At 37.7% G+C, this 18890-nt stretch overlaps 1 protein-coding gene across 11 annotated transcripts in view; it reads right to left on the bottom strand.

Annotated features, from left to right (window-relative positions):
- The window catches only part of Ralgapa2 (Ral GTPase activating protein catalytic subunit alpha 2), a 308776-nt gene that overhangs the window by 221942 nt on the left and 67944 nt on the right, over positions 1 to 18890 (bottom strand). For 10 of the 11 annotated variants that reach the window (XR_012448144.1, XM_074074234.1, XM_074074231.1 and 7 more), the window contains one exon: positions 4694 to 4921. Coding sequence is in view for 10 of the 11 variants with exons in the window: in XM_074074234.1 (XP_073930335.1) it covers positions 4694 to 4921 (228 nt within the window). In the remaining variant the exon portion in view is untranslated. Of the gene's footprint in view, positions 1 to 4693; positions 4922 to 10173; positions 11866 to 18890 lie in introns of those variants that run through there. The other variant, XM_074074239.1, reaches the window with a different exon arrangement.

Below are 18890 nucleotides of genomic sequence, written 5' to 3'. Positions count from 1 at the left end.
AAAAAGACATCCTCAAAATTGGGCCAGAAAACATAATGCAGTTTAAAAATAACATCTATACTCTGAATAATTTTTCTATAACACTAATCATGCCTACACGGGTATTTTAAGTGTCTATATAAAGCAATTATAATTATATAACTTGGAACTTTTCCCAGGAGATCAGAAACAGGTTTTAAGATAATAGACTGCTACAGCCAATGGTAACCAGCTGTGGCCATCCCTTCTAAACTCTGTGTTCTGGGATAGGCATGTTGGTGTCTTAAATCAGCCATGGTGGGAGTACTTACAACACAGAAACTGGCATCAGCTACAAATCGGGTTTGTCTGTTTTTTGACTTTTCCTTGTTGCTCCCTCCTTCCCTCTTTCTGTCTTTCATTTCTTCCAATATTTACCAGAATACCAGTAAGTATAGCCACATGTTAACAAGAGTCACTGGCCACCTCAACTGAGCTGTGTAATATGCACGTGGAAATTTAAAATTTTTGTTTTTGAAATTTCTTTTGATTTTATTTATACTTTTATTCATTTATTGACTATGCTTGGTCAAAACTGTGTATAACAAATCCCTGAACAAGGCAGGCTACTTTACAAAATAATAAAAATAGACAAGATAAACTTTGAGACTAAAAATAAAACATTATAGCAATAAAGTGATAAAGCATCTTAATGATAAAAGATTCAATTTGGAAGAACACATAATAAATCTAAATTCATGCTGCTGTTACCTAGGGAGAACCTAAGTACACTATCTAGCTCCTCTTGCTTTTAATTAATTTTAAAAATCATTAATTTTTGATGTCATACAGATGAGCAATGTATTTTTAATTTCCTGCTAGCTTTGCTGTAGATGATATGGCTGCCTGAAGCCACCTAGCAGGTTAAAACTTTTTTTCTGTAAAAAGCTGTATTTCACCCTCTTGTCTGGCAAAAGTTTTTTTTCATTTTTTTCTTTTGTCTTTCCCTATTCTCTGGAGATAGTTACCTTTGGCTCTCTTCCTGTTTTCCAATGAAAGATGCCTTTTGTATCTGAATAATTAACTGTAGTTAGGAGCTCCAGGGAAAAGGAATTAAAGTGATATGAGACAAAACTTTCTAATCACTAGCTTTTCCTTAGATTTACATAACCCAGAATCTCCAGTGACTTACAGATAACTAGCCTGGACATCAGAAAAGCAGACCATGCAAAGTTTGTATTGTCGTTTTACCTGCTTATCTGATAAGCCTCTCAAAAAATGCCTATATATAAAAAGTCTTGCATCTGCAACCTCTAAGCAAGAATGGCTTTTTTTTTTTTTTTTTTGAGTCTCTATCTTTCAACTTTCCACCTTGTTACCAATAAAGCTCTTTCTTCTCTCATCACCATGTCTGTCTCACAAAGGTTTGTCTTCATTAGGCAGCAGTAGAACTAGACCTTTTGCAGTAACACTGCAATAATAGTTTTCCAAAAATATAGCAAATTGCTGATCAACTTTTAAGAAAAAAATAAGCAAATCCACAGCATAGCAGGTTATTCTCAGACAATGGAGAGCAAACAAAAAAAGAATGAATCTAGAGAAGTAAGTAAGTATATGAGGCTTCTCCCTAGACCCTCCATGTCCAACTTCATTGGTCTCATCTCAATCTCTGAGATAGATTCAGGATCATTTCTTCATCTAGTTCATTCTCTCTAGCAATATCTAATCTCCATTAAAATTATGCATTGAGGTTTTCTTTTAACATTCTAATTACCAGGACTTTTTTTAATCCTTTGGTGGTGGTGGTGGGGAGGAAGTAGTGGGGTTTGAATTCAGGCCTCATGCTTGCTAGGCAAGTGCTCTACCACTCGAGCCACACCTCTAGCCCTTTTTGCTTTAGTTATTTTTTCATATAGGGTCTTACTTCATGCTTTTTGCATGATCTGGCCTTGGACCTTGACCATTCTACCTATGCCTCACATGTAGCTAGGATTACAGACATTGACTACCATGTCCAGCTTGTTCTTTAAGATTCAGTCTTGCTAACTTCTTTGCTCACACTGGCCTCAAACTGCAATCCTCCTATCCCCACCTCCAAAGTATCTGGGATAATACCCATGAGCCACCATGTCTGCCTGACCCTCCCTTTTTTTTTCATTTCCAAAGTTCTATTTTTCCTATCCAAATGTACATTGGAAATCTGTTATAATTTCTTGTTTATTGTAAACATTTTCAAGCTTGTCTTTTATTTCTTTTAAAATGTTAAAACTATTACTTTAAAAACCAGAAAAAATAAAATGTTAAACCTATTCATTCTAAAGTTTCAATTGTATAACTCAAGTCCTCATGAGGTTTTTCTTGTTTCTGATTTGTTTTTCTAGAAAGGTTCTGACTTACAAATTCCAAAGTGGAAGAAAGAGTGACCTAAGATTATTATGCCCAGCTAAGCTGTTGATCCTTTCTTACCCAGCTCTTCTCTGCAGGTCTCTTATTTAGCTAGCTAACCAGGCCAGCAGCCATATATGCCCACATAGATCCACCTAGACTGATGCTCTTCTAACATTAACAGTGGTCACAGGTGGTGATACTTTGAGTGATTTGCTTCTACTTTATCCTCCATAATTATAGGCATGGATTGTGTTTATCTAATGAATATATTTTCATTTTTTATTGTTGTGCTGGGGGTACATTGTGATTACAAAGTATATCACAGTTGAATTCACCTCCACCATCAATCTCCTTTATCCTCCCTACCCTCATTCCTGGGATAGTTTCAGTAGGTCTCATTTTTTTCATTTACATACATGTGTATACAATACTGCATAATATCCACCCTCCTGCACCTGATCCCCACATCCCCCCCACACACTGGTACCAACCCCCTGGCAGGACTTGTTCTGTGTTTTTGTAAAAAATAAGATGATATTTTTGTTTGTTGAAGATCAGCTATACAGGGAATTTCCTTGTTACATTTCCATGTATATACGTGTGTTTAATGAACATATCTGAAATTAAAACCAACCAATAAAACAATGGACATCCTACAGAGAAATACTTAATTGCTTAGATCATAACATAACAGTTATACTACATAAGGATATAAATATTGATATATAGAGTATTATACATACTTTAAATCAGAAGTTTTAAATCCTTAAAACATGAAGTACACTGAAATGTTTGATCTGTTCTATTTTATTGTTTATTAAGAAATAATTTTTTTACTAAATTGATTTCATGACCTATACAAGTGGGTCACAACAGGTAATTAAAAAAACTCCAGTTAGAAGACAATTTTCCAGTGGCGGCACCCACTTACCAGAATTGCTTACCCTAAAGCACTTCTCGTTGCTTGGCCTTCCTCCTAGGGCTAGCAGAGGTTGCCCTGAACCTTGCTCAATTTGTCTTTCTTTGATTGTTGTCTATTTCTACTACCTTCAGTTCGCTGAAGCATCCAATCCAGTGTGACTTGCACCACCCGGTGCTTTAGCCTCTGTCACAAGTCTCCCTGCTGACCTGGCCCCTTGTCAGTATTTATTCCCATGTCACACACAGACATCTGATCTTTCACCATCTCACAATGTTCTCTGTAGCATACTCACATGTCTTATCTTCCAACTAAGAATGTTTATATCTTGAATGTCCAATTTACACTTTAATAACCTTTAGGCTTTTATAGTCCCTGAATATCTTCACTTAAAATTAAGAAGATTATAAAAGAAATCAGATTGTGTTTTCCATATAAAAGAATTCATCATTGACCAAGCAAGGGCAATAAAGTGCAATATAGAAACCCACTCAGAGTTCTTAAGGCTATAACTTACAGCTTCTCCAAAGCAGCACTACTGACATGTGGGACTGGATGGTTCTTTGTCATGGCAGAGATAAGGAGGAGACCTTTCTGTGTGCTACAGAGTATTTAGCAACACGTTGACTGCTACCCATTAGATGTCAGTAGCTCCCCGAGTTGTCTCCAGACATTGCTCATGTTCCCCTAGGGGCAACATCCGCCCTGGCTGCAAATCTGATGTGGAATTAGCAGCCTAGGCCTCTACTCTCTTCTGTCTCCTTCCTTTGCTCAGGTCTCTTTTCTTGTTCACATTTCTGGTCTCCCTAGTACCTTTCTATTTACTACAGTTTTCCATCAGAGGTCTGTTATTTAATATTTCATCTCCTTTTATTCGCCTCCCCACCCACTTTTTTTTTCTCTTGTGCCATAAATATATCTATCATATGTGCATGCCATATGCCTTTGCAGGGAAAGTAAAACTTTTTGCAGGAATGTCTGGTCATGTCAGAGAGCTCTGGGCCTGTGGGAACAACAGCAGTCTCTTTGTTCTAGACTCACTTGTTGCTGGATACTCAGGAATGGCCTGATCCCAGTTTGGCACTATTGGGAAGTGTAGAAACATTAAGAGGTGAGGCCTGACGGGAAGCTGTAAGTCATCAGGTGCTTGCTATTAGTTGTGTGAAATTATCTATTCCTCTTCCTTTTTCACACTCAACACGAGGCCTCCTTTCCCTCAGATTCTTGCCATAATGTACTGTACTGCCACAGGTCCAAAGGAATGGAGTCAATTGTTCAGAGACTGAAACCTTCAAAACTGTGAGCCAAAAAAACCTTTCCTCTTTTTAAGTTGGTGTATCTCAGATATTTGGCAGAGTAATGGAAAACTAACACAAACAAGAACAAAAACTCTCTTCAATTTTGTGAATTTGTAACACACACACTGACCTGTCGAAATATTTCATTCACAAAATTGACATAACCTCGTGTTGACAAAAGAATCCGTTGCACCATCTCATACACTGTTCGGTGTTCTTCTTCAATGCTACAAAGGCTGGAGTTGCTGAGTCTTCGGTCAGACAAGGTGCTACTGTTAGAATGGTTCTTCTCCTGCTCTGTGGATCCACCGCCATCCAGCTCTGGTACCCTTTCTTGCACTGTACCACCACCAACGGTCTGGAAAAAAGTCATTAAACTTCTCAAATATCCACATCCACACACAAGAGCACCTAGCAAGACTTGAGTCTTGCCCTTTTTTTGTTTATTTGTTTGTTTGCTTTTTGGATTTTGGAAGGAGGTAGTTGGTACTGGGGATTAAACACAGGGCCTTACACATGCTGAGCATATAGTCTATCACTGAGCTACACCCCAGCCCCAGGTCTTGCCTAGATTCAAAGTACTCTGATTGCCACCAAATTGAATAGGGTACAGAAAGCTGAAAACCAATAACTGCTTGAAGCACAAGCTCCAGAACCTATTCTTACCAATTTTCCAATTAACTAACTAATCTTCCTCAACTCAAGTTATTTTAACAGGAAAATCACTGTTATTTCAGGGAAAAGGGCAATGAAATTTTATTATCTAAGAAGTTTAATTTGCATATATAAAAACACAAATATTAATGTGAAAATGTGTGTATTATCATCACACTAGGTCTCCACACATCAGCATTTACTCTATGGTCACAGAGATTTAAAATTTCAGGGGACTTTATAGTAACAACATTGGTATGCATCATGTAATTCTTAAGTCCAAGTGGCCAGCATCAAGCCTAGGCCCAAGAGGCTGACAGTTAACAACTGTCATCTCTTGAATCATTTTGTTCTTGGATCCCTGAGCAGTGGAGTAAAAAGCCCAACTACCTTGCTAGTGAGACAGCATGGAAAGAAGTCCCATAAGGGCCCAGCCTGTCTGAAATAACAGGTATGTGAATGAAGCCATCTCATATCCTCCAGACCAATCAGCTGCCAACTGAAGGTTGTCATCCAGTGACCCTAGTTAATGCCACACGAAGCATGCAAGAATTGCCCAACCAAATCCTGCACACAAAAGTGAAAGACAATGATATGATAAAAGGGTTGCTGTTTTAAGCTACTAAATTTTAAAGTTGTTTGTAATATGGCAATACAACTAAAATAGCATACATAAAGAATTATGCTTAAAGGCATCAAGTCCCTTAAAATAAGCTCTAATAAATAGAATACAATGATAGCATAAGTGGATTGTTCATCCTGCCATAAAATGCAAACTATTTCTCTTTTTAAAATATTTTTCTTAACTTTGTCTAGCCCCTATTCAAAGACTGCTTTCTAAAAACAGCCATAATTGGCAGACACTCATAACTACAGTAAGTGATGAGACCGAAAACAAACTGAACATTCAAGTCTACTCATTTCTCATCTCTTTGCAAAGATTAATAATAAGACCATGAATAGGAATTAGTACCAGAGGCAAGTCCATTTTCTGCCCACTAAAATTCCAGCTGAAATTCTCAGCTGATATGTAGTATTAGTTGATTCTGATGGTCAATGCAAACATGACTTTTACTCCATTAGCATGTAAAGAAGCCTTAATCAGTGAAAGAGACATACCTATTCAGACTAGGACTGCATAGTTAAGAGCTCAGGAAATTGCACGATACAGACAATTACTTATCTCTCCCCTCAAACCTCTTTGCCAACCTCATATCCTCTCAACCTCATAGCTCATTCTCAGGGTCAGTCTAAGTGTGTCTACAAACAAACCAACTGTTAAGAAGATGATGCGAGTACTCTATTGATGATGCCTGGTGCCATTCAATTCCTTTGACTCGATTTGCCTACATGGTTAAGGACAGCCTATGTTTGCCTTTGTGGAATTTAAGAACAATAGAGAATATTGGAGCAGTAGTCAATGACAAATGTACAAATTCCTATAGACTTGTTAGTTTGTATGGTTCACTGTTTCTGTTCATCACATGAACTACAATTCAAGAAAGTCACAGCTCACAGGTCATTATGAAGTGTGTGGTCAGAAATAGTAAAAGTGCTATTTTGTTAATGAAACTGAAGCGTTATCATGGAAATAAACAGGGCCAACTGTTCTGTCATCTCAAACTTTCTTTTTCATTCACTAATGGACTTCTTTGGGTTTTAATGTTTAACTAATGTGCATACAGAACTGATAAAAACCAGCTGCTGCTGAAATGTTAAAATCACCAGGACATCTATGTCATATAAACATGAATTGCAACCAAGTATGGTAACACATGCCTGATTTCAAGGATGGTCTTACAAGAGTAGCATATCGTTTGAGAAGTGGTAGTCCCAGCTACCTCTTGGAAGGCTAAGGCAGGAAGATCGTGAATTTGAAGCCAGCCTGGGCTACATACCAAGATCCTGTGTAAATAAATTAAAAAAAACAAAACAAAACTGGAGACATGGCTCAAGCAGTAGAGTGCCAGCTAGCAAGTCTGAGTTCAAACCTCAGTATTGCCAAAAAAATTTTTAAAAAATAAGAAAAGAATTTCTAAGGATTAAGAGATTACTAAAACCATCTTCTGCTAAAATGATGCATCAACAATATGCAGATTTAATGGAGAGATCAGTTGTTGCTGCAACATATTATGGAATGTACAAGTGACTGTATTTCCATTTTTCCATGAATGATGCCACTTTCTATGGTTTGAATCTTGAATGTCCCCCTAAATGCCCATGTATCAAGGACCTGGTCCCCAACCTGAGGCACTATTTTGGAAGTGCTGGGACCTCTAAGATATAGGGGCCAGTGTTAGGAGGTTAGGTCACTGAAGGTCACATTCTGTGCCCTTTCCTGTTTCTCTCTTTTACTTCCTGGGCACCATGAGAACAGGCCTCCTCTGCCAAGCACTTCTGCCATGATGTTCTGCCTTGTCACAGGTACAAAGCAACAGGACCAAGCCTACATGAACTAAGTCCTCTGAAATCATGAGCCAACACAAAATTTTTTTCCTTTTAAGTTGACTATCTCAGGTTTTTGATCCCAGTAACAAAAGCTTACTAATGCACTTGTGTGTGTGGAGTGGGGGAATCTGTTAAACCAGATTTGCTTAGTGGTACTAGTGGTAAGCAAGCTAGGTCTAGAAGGTACACTAATTCTCTCCCTTGTGAAAAATACTGTGAAAGGTATTAGTATTTTTATTTTATTTCGGGAAATAAAAAAACATGAAACACCCCAAATATGACCTTAACAAGAAAGTGACAAAACTGAGAGCTCTATTTTGAAGCAATACGTAAAATATTTTTAAAGGTCTTTTACAAGAGCCACATATTCTTTGAAAAGAGGTTTTTGATTAACTGATTCAGACAATAATGCTCACTTTAGTTGGGTAAAATTTTACCAAATTTTAAATTCCAAACAAAACTTTGAGGAGACAAATATAATTAGCAATCTATTTCTAAAATTTTAATAGTCCATGTTTGAACTGTGGCTTTTTTCAAGAATCAACAAATGAAAGTACATCAAATTAAAAAGCTTCTGCACAGCAAAGGAAATTATCAACAAAGTGAAGAAACAACCTATAAAATGGGAGAAAATCTTTGCTTCCTACTCATCCAACAGAAGATTAATAGCCAAAGTATATAAAGAACTCAAAAAAAATTAAAAAGTAAGCAATCCAATTTAAAGTGGGCAAATGACCTGCATAGATAGTTCTCTTTTTCTTTGGTAGTACTAGAGATCAAACTCAGGGCCTTGGGCTTGCTAGGCAAGTGCTTTACCACTTGAGCCATGCCCCCAGTTCTTGTTACTTTTCTAAAAAAGAAATACAAATGACCAATAAATTTACAAAAAAATACTCAATATTTTTAGTCATCATGGAAATGCAAATCAAAAATTTAATGACAATCCATTTCACCCCAGTTTTAACAATGGCTATCATCAAAATAAGTAAGAAACGCTGGCAAGAATGTGGAGAAAAAGGAACTCTAATACACTATCGACAGGAATGTAAATTAGTACAGCCACTATTTAAAAAGAAGATTCCTAAAAAATTAAAAACAGAACTACTCTATGATGTAACCATCTCATTTCCAGGAATATATTTGAAGGAGGTGAAGTCAGCATGCAAGAGAGATTATCTGCATGCTCGTGTTTATTGTGGCACTATTCACAATAGCCAAGATATGGAATCAGCATGGTGCTGATCCAACAGGTAAATGGATAAAGAAAATATAGAGCATATACACAATGGAGAATAAAAAAGAATGAAATATTGTAATTTTCAAGAAAATGGATGGAACTGGGCAACATCATGTTAGGTTAAATAAGCCAGATACAGAAAGACAAGTATTGTAGGTTTCTCTCTTATGTAGAAACTACAAATATGAATAAGAAATAATAAAAGAAAAAAGAAAAAGAAAGATGACCTGAAAGTAGAAGAGAGGCTATTAGGGATTAGAAAGGGGCTAAGGGGGCAAGGGAGGGAAAAGGAGAGGGAAAAAATAGAAGGGTAGATGGACATGAAGCCTAGTATACATGTATGGACATACTGCCGTGAATCCTATTAAGTTGTACAATTAATATGTATTTACAATTATAATTTAAAACTGCTTTTTATTCTATATGATATAAATGATATGTGATATAAATGAAAAGTGCAACTCAATATATACCTGTGAGATGAGGAGGGAAACACACTACTGTAGGAGAGAAAAGACAATACTGGAGACAACGAGATACGGTGAATAAAGACCCTCTCCAAACATGTCCATGTCTCAGTCCCCAGAATCTGTGACTGCATATTAAGAATGTGGGGGTGGGAAGGTTGTCCTGGATTATCCAAATTGACCCAATGTAATCAAGAGGTAAGAGGGAGGCAAAAGGATCAGGGATGGAGGAGATGGCATGACAATAGAAATAGAGGAAGAAAAGGTAATGCAATACAGGGCAATGAGCCAAGGTATGCAGGTGGCTTCTAAAAGTTTGGACAGGGCAAGAAAACAAGATTCTTCCCTAGACCTCCCAATATCTTGATTTTAGCCCACTGACACATTTTGGACTTTTGACATCCAGAACTATGATATAGTAAGTTTGCATTGTTTCAAATCATTAGGTTTATGGCAATTTGCTACAGCAACAATAGGAAACAATCTCTACCCACAGTACAGTCATTGGCAGGGTATGGCAGCAGAGTATGCATGGGTATCTGTCTGCCAGCACCCATTCCCCCTCCATAACAGAGCTTCCAGGGTCTGCCTGTTTCCTCCCATTCAGCCTGGGGCTCACAGAAATCTGAGCCCATACACAATACCAGAGAAAATTCACTTCATGGAAATCAGTAATGGCATTTCCTGACCCATTCATGTGGCCAACTTTAAGTCAATCGGCACTTTATTACTATTTCAGGGTGGGCAAGTAACCTAAGTTAATCCATTTTGATGAAAGAAAAGGGCTTTATATTCCCACATTACCTCTAAACGTGAACAGGAAAGCAGTGCCTCAGCTTCCATCAGCTGTCCTGCAATCAAGATGGAAGCTGCAGACAAAATTGCTGGAGAGAACAGAGAAAAGTACCAAGAAACATAGAGAGTGAATGAGCCATTTTCTCAGCCTAACTCAGTATGTACTTCATTTTAATAAGATTAGACACTGGAGACACACTTTGCTGAGGTGAAGAACCAGGGAGAGTTGAAACTTTGGCTCCCTGAACCCCTAGCCTGTGGAAGGCTTCTCCATGCCACAATACACTGAAAGAACAGGCGGGCCACCACCCTTACATCACTGCCACCCACCCACTGGCCTGCCAGGCCACTATCTGCCTGCTGGTCGACACACTGGGCACCACCACCTGCCTGCTGGTGGCCAGCTCCAATTGTGCTTGGGAAGCCTTCAGCAGACCAAACAGGTGAGCCCCAAGCATCACGCGGTATCCCTCAGCCACCCCTGGGATAAACAGCACAAGCCCCTGGACAGACTGACCCCCCCCAACAAAAAAAACAAAAAAAGAAACCCACTGACGCGGACAGCATGAGCTCTGTGAATCAGGGACCTGGCTGAGATGGTGTAGCCACACTTGGCAGAGGTGAAGCACTAGGGAGAGTTGAAACTTTGGCATCCCGAACCCCTAGCCCGTGGAAGGCTTCTCCACACTACAATACAATGTGAGAACAGGCAGGCCATCACCCCCATGCTGCCACTGCCAGCTGCCACCACCAGCCAACCGCAGCAGCACAAAGGCCACTACCAACTACCGCAATCCACCCACCACCACCTGCAGGCCGCCGGCTCCAAACGTGATTGGGAGATCTTCAGCGGACCAAACAGAATACTTTCCTGCTGGAGCCACACTTGGCAGAAAACAAAAACAAAAAGAAGAAACAAAATTCTGAAACCCTGAACCCCCCCAGGCAGAAAAAGCTTCTCCACGCCACGTTACACTGAGAAAACAGAAGGGCTCCTGCACGGCCAGACGCCAGCTCCAAACCTGCTTAGGAGACACAGACAAACAGGACTGGGTGCTGAAGGAGTAACACCAGAACTACCAATACTGAAATTCTACTGTTCCTGAACCAGGAATGTTTTTTTCTTTTTCTTTCCTTTAAGTGTTTGTTTGTCCTGTTTGCTGTTTGATTGTCCACCATCTCTCCCTATTGATTTCTTTGGTTCTCCATTTTTTCCTTTCTTTTTCTTTTTTCTTTGTTTGTTGGTTTTGTTAGTTTTACTATTATAAGTTAAATAACACTAAATTACACATAGATCAGAAACAGAAACAGCACCAAGTGGAATGATGGGAAGATGAAAAAGGGATGGAAACCATTCTGTCCCCCAAATAAATTAGTACAGGATTCAGAGGGAAATGAAGAAAATGGACACCCAGATTCAGACTCCAACAAAACAAAGATAAACTATACCAATGAACCCAAGAAAGCCCACAAGAACACCTTGAAAGAAAAATCCTGCGAGTAATCAATAAGAATTTCAGAGATGTTACTAGACATGGTCAACCAAAACATACAGGAGGCACTGAAGAAATTCCAATACAACAAAAATAAAGAATATGAGAAAACACAAAAACAAATAAATGAAATAATAGGAGCCCTAAATAAAACACCAAAGGGAAACAGAGAATACCATACATAAGTAGTGAGATAAATGAATTAAGGGTGATAATTGATAATATTAAAGAGGAAGTAACCCATGATATGGAAAACCTCAGAAAAAAGAATGAAACAGAAATACAAAACAAACTGGAAGGCTAATCATGCAGACTAGAACAAGCAGAAGACAGAATCTCAGCACTTGAAGATGAAATGAAAATTAAAGAAAAACTGAAGAACTATTACTCAGACAACCCAAGAACTGTGAAAGGAATATGCAAGAACTCACCAACTCCATCAAAAGACCAAACCTGAGAATCATGGGCATTGAAGGAAAAGAGGTGCAAGCAAAAGAAATAAGTAACATATTCAACAAAATAATAACAGAAAATTACCCAAATATGAAGAAAATTATGCCCATTCAGGTACAGAAAGCCTCCAGGACACCAAACAGACTTGACCACAATAGAACTACCCCATGACATATTATCATTAAAACAACAAGCACAGAGAACAGAGAAAGAATATTGAAGGTTGTAAGAGAGAAAAAACAAATAACATACAAAGGTAAATCCATCAAAATCACAGCAGATTTCTCAACAGAAACCTTAAAAGCAAGAAGAGCAAGGAGTGAGGTTTTTCGGGCACTGAATGAAAATAACTTCAACCCTAAGATACTCTACCCAGCAAAACTATCATTCAAAATAGATGGAGCAATAAAAGTCTTCCATGATAAACAGAAACTAAAACAATATATGACCACCAAGCCACCACTTCAAAAGATTTTTTTCAAGGAATTCTGCACACAGAAAGTGAAAGCAAACAAAACCATGAAAGGGCAGGTGGCACCAAAACACAAGAGAAGAAAAGGCAAGAAAGTAGAGAGTAACATTGATTGAGCTGCACACAATCAAACCCTTAAACAACAAAGACAACTACATGACAGGGATCACCATGTATTTATCAATACTAACACTGAATGTTAATGGACTAAATTCCCCCATCAAAAGACACTGCTTGAAAAACTGGATTAAAAAGGAAGATCCAACAATCTGCTGCCTGCAAGAGACCCATCTCATCGACAGAAAGAGCATTGGCTTAGGGTGAAGGACTAGAAGAAGATTTACCAAGCCAATGGCTCCTGAAAACAGGCAGGGTTAGCAATACTTATCTTGGACAAACTAGACTTCAAACTTACACTGATCAAATGAGATAAAAAAGGACACTCCCTACTAATAAAAGGGGAAATACACCAACAGGAAATAACAATTATCAACCTATATGCACCCAATGTCAATGCATCCAATTTCATCAAACGTACTCTGAAGGACCTAAAAACACATACAGACTCCAACACAGTGGTGGTGGGAGACTTTAATACCGCCCTATCACCAGTAGATAGGTCATCCAAACAAAAAAATCAATAAAGAAATTCTAGAACTAAATCACACCATAGATCAAATGGACCTAGCTGATATCTAAAGAATATTTCATCCAACTTCTGCACAATATACATTCTTCTCAGCAGCTCATGGAACCCTCTCCAAAATTGATCATATCTAGGGCACAAAGCAAGCCTCAGCAAATATAAGAAAATAGAAATAATCCCATGCATTCTATCTGATCACAATGCATTAAAACTAGAACTCAACAACAAAAAAAAAACAGTAAAAAACAAGCAAACAATTGGAAGCTGAACAAAACATTGCTCAAAGATCAATGGGTCATTGATGATATATAAGAGGAAATTAAAAGGTTCCTGGAAGTTAATGAAAATGAAAACACGACTACCAGAACCTGTGGGACACAGCAAAGGCAGTCCTAAGAGGAAAGTTTATAGCCATGAGTGCATATATTAAAAGGTCAAAAAGATCTCAAATTAATAACCTAACACTACATCTCAAACTCCTAGAAAAACAAGAACAAGCAAATCCCAAAACAAGCAGAAGGAGAGAAATAATAAAAATAAGGGCTGAAATCAATGAAATAGAAACAAACAAAAAAACCATACAAAGAATCAATGAAACAAAAAGCTGGTTCTTTGAAAAAATAAATAAGATTGACAGACCCCTGGCAAACCTGACTAAAATGAGGAAAGAAAAAACCCAAATCAGTAAAATCAGAAATGCAAAAGGGGAGATAACAACAAACACCATGGAAATCCAGGAACTCATCACAGACTAATTTGAGAGCCTATATTCTAATACATTTGAAAATCTTGAAGAAATGGATGAATTTCTAGATAGTTATGACCATCCAAAACTGAACCAAGAGGATATTAATCACCTGAATAGATCTATAACACAAAAAGAAATTGAAGCAGCAATCAAGAGTCTCACAAAAAAGAAAAGTCCAGGACCTGATGGATTCTATGCTGAATTCTATCAGATCTTTAAAGAAGAACTAATACCAACCCTCCTTATATTGTTCCACAAAATAGAAAGGGAAGGAACACTGCCTAACTCATTTTATGAAGCCAATATTATTCTCATCCCAAAACCAGACAAAGACACCTCCAAAAAGGAGAACTATATGCCAATCTCCTTAATGAATATTGATGCAAAAATTCTCAATAAAATAATGGCAAACAGAATTCAACAACACATCAAAAAGATCATTCACCATGACCAAGTAGGCTTCATCCCAGGGATGCAGGGGTGGTTCAATATACGAAAATCAATAAATGTAATAAACCACATTAATAGAAGCAAAGACAAAAACCACTTGATCATCTCAATAGAAGCAGAAAAAGCCTTTGATAAGATTCAACACCAATTCATGATAAAAGCTCTAAGAAAACTAGCAATAGAAAGAATGTACCTCAACATCATAAAGGCTATATATGGCAAACTTACAGCCAACATCATACTGAATGGTGAAAAACTGAAACCATTCCCCCTAAAATCAGGAACAAGACAACGGTGCCCACTATCCCCACTCCTATACAACATAGTACTGGAATTCCTAGCCAGAGCAATTAGGCAAGAAGAAGGAATAAAAGGAATACAAATAGGTAAAGAAACTGTCAAAATATCCCTATTTGTAGATGATATGATCTTATATCTTAAAGACCCAAAAAAACTCTACTCAAAAACTCCTAGACACCATAAACAGCTATAGCAAGGTGGCAGGATACAAATCAACTTACAAAAATCATTAGCTTTTCTATACAGCAATAACAAACAAACTGAGAAGGAATATATGGAAACAATTCCATTTACAATAGCTTCAAAAAAAATCAAATACCTAGGAGTAAACTTAACAAAGGATGTGAATGACCTCTACAAGGAGAACTACAAACCTCTGAAGAAAGAGATCGAGGAAGACTACAGAAGATGGAAAGATCTCCCGTGTTCATGGATTAGTAGAATCAACATAGTAAAAATGGCTATACTACCAAAAGCAGTCGACATGTTTAATGCAATTCCCATCAAAATCCCAATGACATTCATCACAGAAATTGAAAAATCTACCCTAAAGTTCATTTGAAAACACAAGAGACCGTGAATAGCCAAGGCAATACTCAGCAAAAAGAGCAGTGCTGGAGGTATCACAACACCCGACTTCAAACTATATTTCAAAGCAACAGCAATAAAAACAGCATGGTACTGGCACAAAAACAGACATGAAGACCAGTGGAACAGAACAGAGGACCCGGATATGAATCCACACAACTATACCCACCTTATTTTTGACAAAGGTGCCAAAAATATATAATGGAGAAAAGACAGCCTTTTCAACAAATGCTGAGAAAAGTGGTTATCCATCTGCAAGAAACTGAAACTAGAATCATGTTTATCACCTGTACTAGTATCAACTCAAAATGGATCAAGGACCTTAATATCAGACCCAAAATGCTGAAGTTAATACAGGAAGGAGCAGGAAATGCTCTGGAAGTAACAGGTATAGGCAAGGACTTCCCCAATAGAACCCCAGCAGCTCAGCAACTAAGTGAAAGGATGGACAAATGGGACTTCATAAAATTAAAAAGCTTGTGCACAACAGAAGAAATGGCCTTTAAACTGAAGAGACAACCCACAAAGTGGGAGAAAATATTTGCCACATATACATCAAAGGACTGATAACCAAAATATCCAGGGAACTTAAGAAACTAAACTCTCCCAAAATTAATGAACCAATAAAGAAACGGGGAACAGAACTAAACAGAATTTTCTCAAAAGAAGAAATTCAAATGCCCAAAAAACACATGAAAAAATCCTCACCATCTCTAGTCATAAAGGAAATGCAAATTAAAACCACAGTAAGAGTCCACCTCACCCCTGTTAGAATAGCCATCATCAAAAACACCACAAACAACAGGTGTTGGTGAGGATGTGGAGAAAAAGGAACCCTCATACACTGCTGGTGGGAATGCAAGCTAGTGCAAACACTCTGGAAAAAAATTTGGAGGCGTCTTAAAAATCTAAACATAGATCTGCCATATGATCCAGCAATCCCACTCCTAGGGATATACCCAAAGGAATGCGCACAGGTTACTCCAAAGGCACCTGCTCACCCATGTTTATTGCAGCGCTATTCACAATAGCCACGTTATGGAAACAGCCAAGATGCCCCACTACTGACGAATGGATCAAGAAAATGTGGTATTTATACACAATGGAATTTTACTCAGCCATGAATAAGAATGAAATCTTATCATTCACAAGTAAATGTATGGAACTGGAGAACATCATTCTGAGCAAGGTTAGCCAGGCTCAGAAGATCAAAAATCGCATATTCTCCCTCATATGTCATCTTTAGATCTAGGGCAAATACATCAATGTTGTTGGACTTGGGTCACATGACAAGGGGAGAGCACATACGGAGGTATGGGGATAGCTAGAAAACCCAAAACATGAAAGTGTTTGATGTCCCCACTGCAGAAGAACTAATATAGAAACCTTAAAGTGACAGAGATCAACATGAGAAGAGGATCAGGAACCAGTGTAAAGATCAGTTTGAGATGAATCAACTTGGATTGTAACACATTTGTATATGGAAGCAATGCTAGGAATCTCTCTGTATAGCTATCCTTAACTCAACTAGCAAAAATGCTTTGTCTTTCTTATTATGCTTGTGTCTTCTCTTCAACAAAATTAGAGTCAAGGGCAGAACAGGTTCTGCCTGAGGCGGGGTTGGGGGGAAGAAGGCAGGGGCGGGGGGCAGGGGGGAGAAATGACCCAAACAATGTATGCACATGCGAATAAATGAATAAAAAAAATAAGATTAAAATTTCTCTTATGTTTAAAACAGTTTGAGTTGTGGTGCTTTTTTTGTTAGGATTATGTAACCATCCTAATTGACTCAGGAGGTCCAACCCTTAAGACACTAAAAAAAGCTACATAACAACAGTAGATGTTCCACAACTATGATCCACAACTATGAAGAGTTGACTAAAGGGAAGAATTAGAATCCCAAAGCAATGATTAATTTGCTGTTGTTCCTACTTACCACCATACACATGTATTTTTCAAGACTAAGTAATTTATTTTTAATAAATACAGGGGATGACTTTGCAATCTTGAACCCACAGAGGTTACATATTGTTTTAACTTGAGTGGAAATCACATAAAATGTCACACAAAATTTACCAAAAAATGTGATTGAGTTTTCTATACATAATTTCATGCAGATTTTTGCTACTGATAGGTGTATGAAAATATCTCATTTAAGCTGAGCTAACTGCATTCTTTGCCTGCTAGTGAAATTCAGAGTCATTCTATTCCCTCTTCTTCAAGCTGCCTTTTCTTATCCTTTGACCTTCAATTGGGTTGTTTCTATTATCAGTCTCTAGGCATTCTATATATAGAACAGTAGAAACTCAAGTAACAGGGTGATGTTATTTCACATTGTATTTCTTGGATTTGGCTTTTGTTATCTTTTGACATATAAATCTTCACTTTTTCAGGAAAGTCAAACTTCATTTCTTCTACGATTTTTGAGTTTTATTTCTACTTGTGGCACTCTATCTATCACCTGCCATTTTTATACATCCCCCAGATTTTCTCTTCAATCTTTCATTATTTTGTGTCTATTGCAGACCTTAAATCAGGTCTGACATTTGCTTGGCTATGTTATAAGAGACAAAGTTCTAATCAATTATGCCAAAAAAGTTGTTATAAAGATCTTTTTCTAATCCTGTCTGTATCATCCCTTCAGTAACAGAGAGAATGACAAAAGAGCATGGGCTCACTTCCAGCTTCCAGGATTGCAGATATGATTAGATGTTCAACACTAATCTTAGTCTCATTCCTCTGAAGTAACCTATGGTTTCTATCTGGAAGTCTGTATAGCTTTCTCTTAATCCTTGAAAATCAAACATCTGTTAAGGTTTGTGTCTGTTTGGTTAATTTTTTCCTGGGAATCAAAGGCCCTTTCATTCTGAAGCATGCCTTTTTTCAGCTCAGGTAAACTTTTCTTATTATTATTTGTTCAATTATTACTCTACATTTTTTTACCCTCCTGTCCACATATTTGCAAGCTGAGTCTAGACCTGCATCAAGGTTTTATCTATTCAGGTATGATTTGTGTGTCTCTGAATTTTTACTCAGTGTTGTAGGATGTTTCTTCAGAAAGCCAATTTTGTTTTCAGCAGTGATCACTATCATTTTCATTTTATCTAATAAATTTTTAAATTATGAAATATAAGGGTTTTTTTTTCAAAAAAAATTTCTTTCAGCAAGCCTTTGGTTGTTCTTACTGGAATTTTCTCTCTTTTGAAAACGAGTTTCTCCTCCAGCTCTTCAGTAAACACTCTTGAATGGAGTCACATGCTTTAGACTCTGGTGTTCCTCCATCAAGGCCCTAATGACCCTGAAGCATGTAAGCCATTGGTCTACTTCCTGAGGTTTGTATGTCTTCCAGCTCAGGTCTAGATCATACTACTGGAACCTATATGGCATTTGAAAATCTGCAATAAGTGCACCATACTTCCTGTCCCTGTTGTTTAGAATAAGAAACAAAATAAAGTACATGTAACCATGACCCTGTCAGTGAAGTGGTAGGTCTCTGACCTTCAAAAGTGGCAAGCTCTACCAAGTTACACAGTCCCACAAGCAATTCAACCTCCTGCAAAAGCCCCCACTATGTCT

Source organism: Castor canadensis, chromosome 5 (genome assembly GCF_047511655.1).
Source record: "Castor canadensis chromosome 5, mCasCan1.hap1v2, whole genome shotgun sequence".
Lineage (NCBI taxonomy): Eukaryota > Metazoa > Chordata > Mammalia > Rodentia > Castoridae > Castor > Castor canadensis.
The sequence above is the reverse complement of the archived record's forward strand: the minus strand, read 5'-3'. Positions and strand labels throughout refer to the sequence as shown.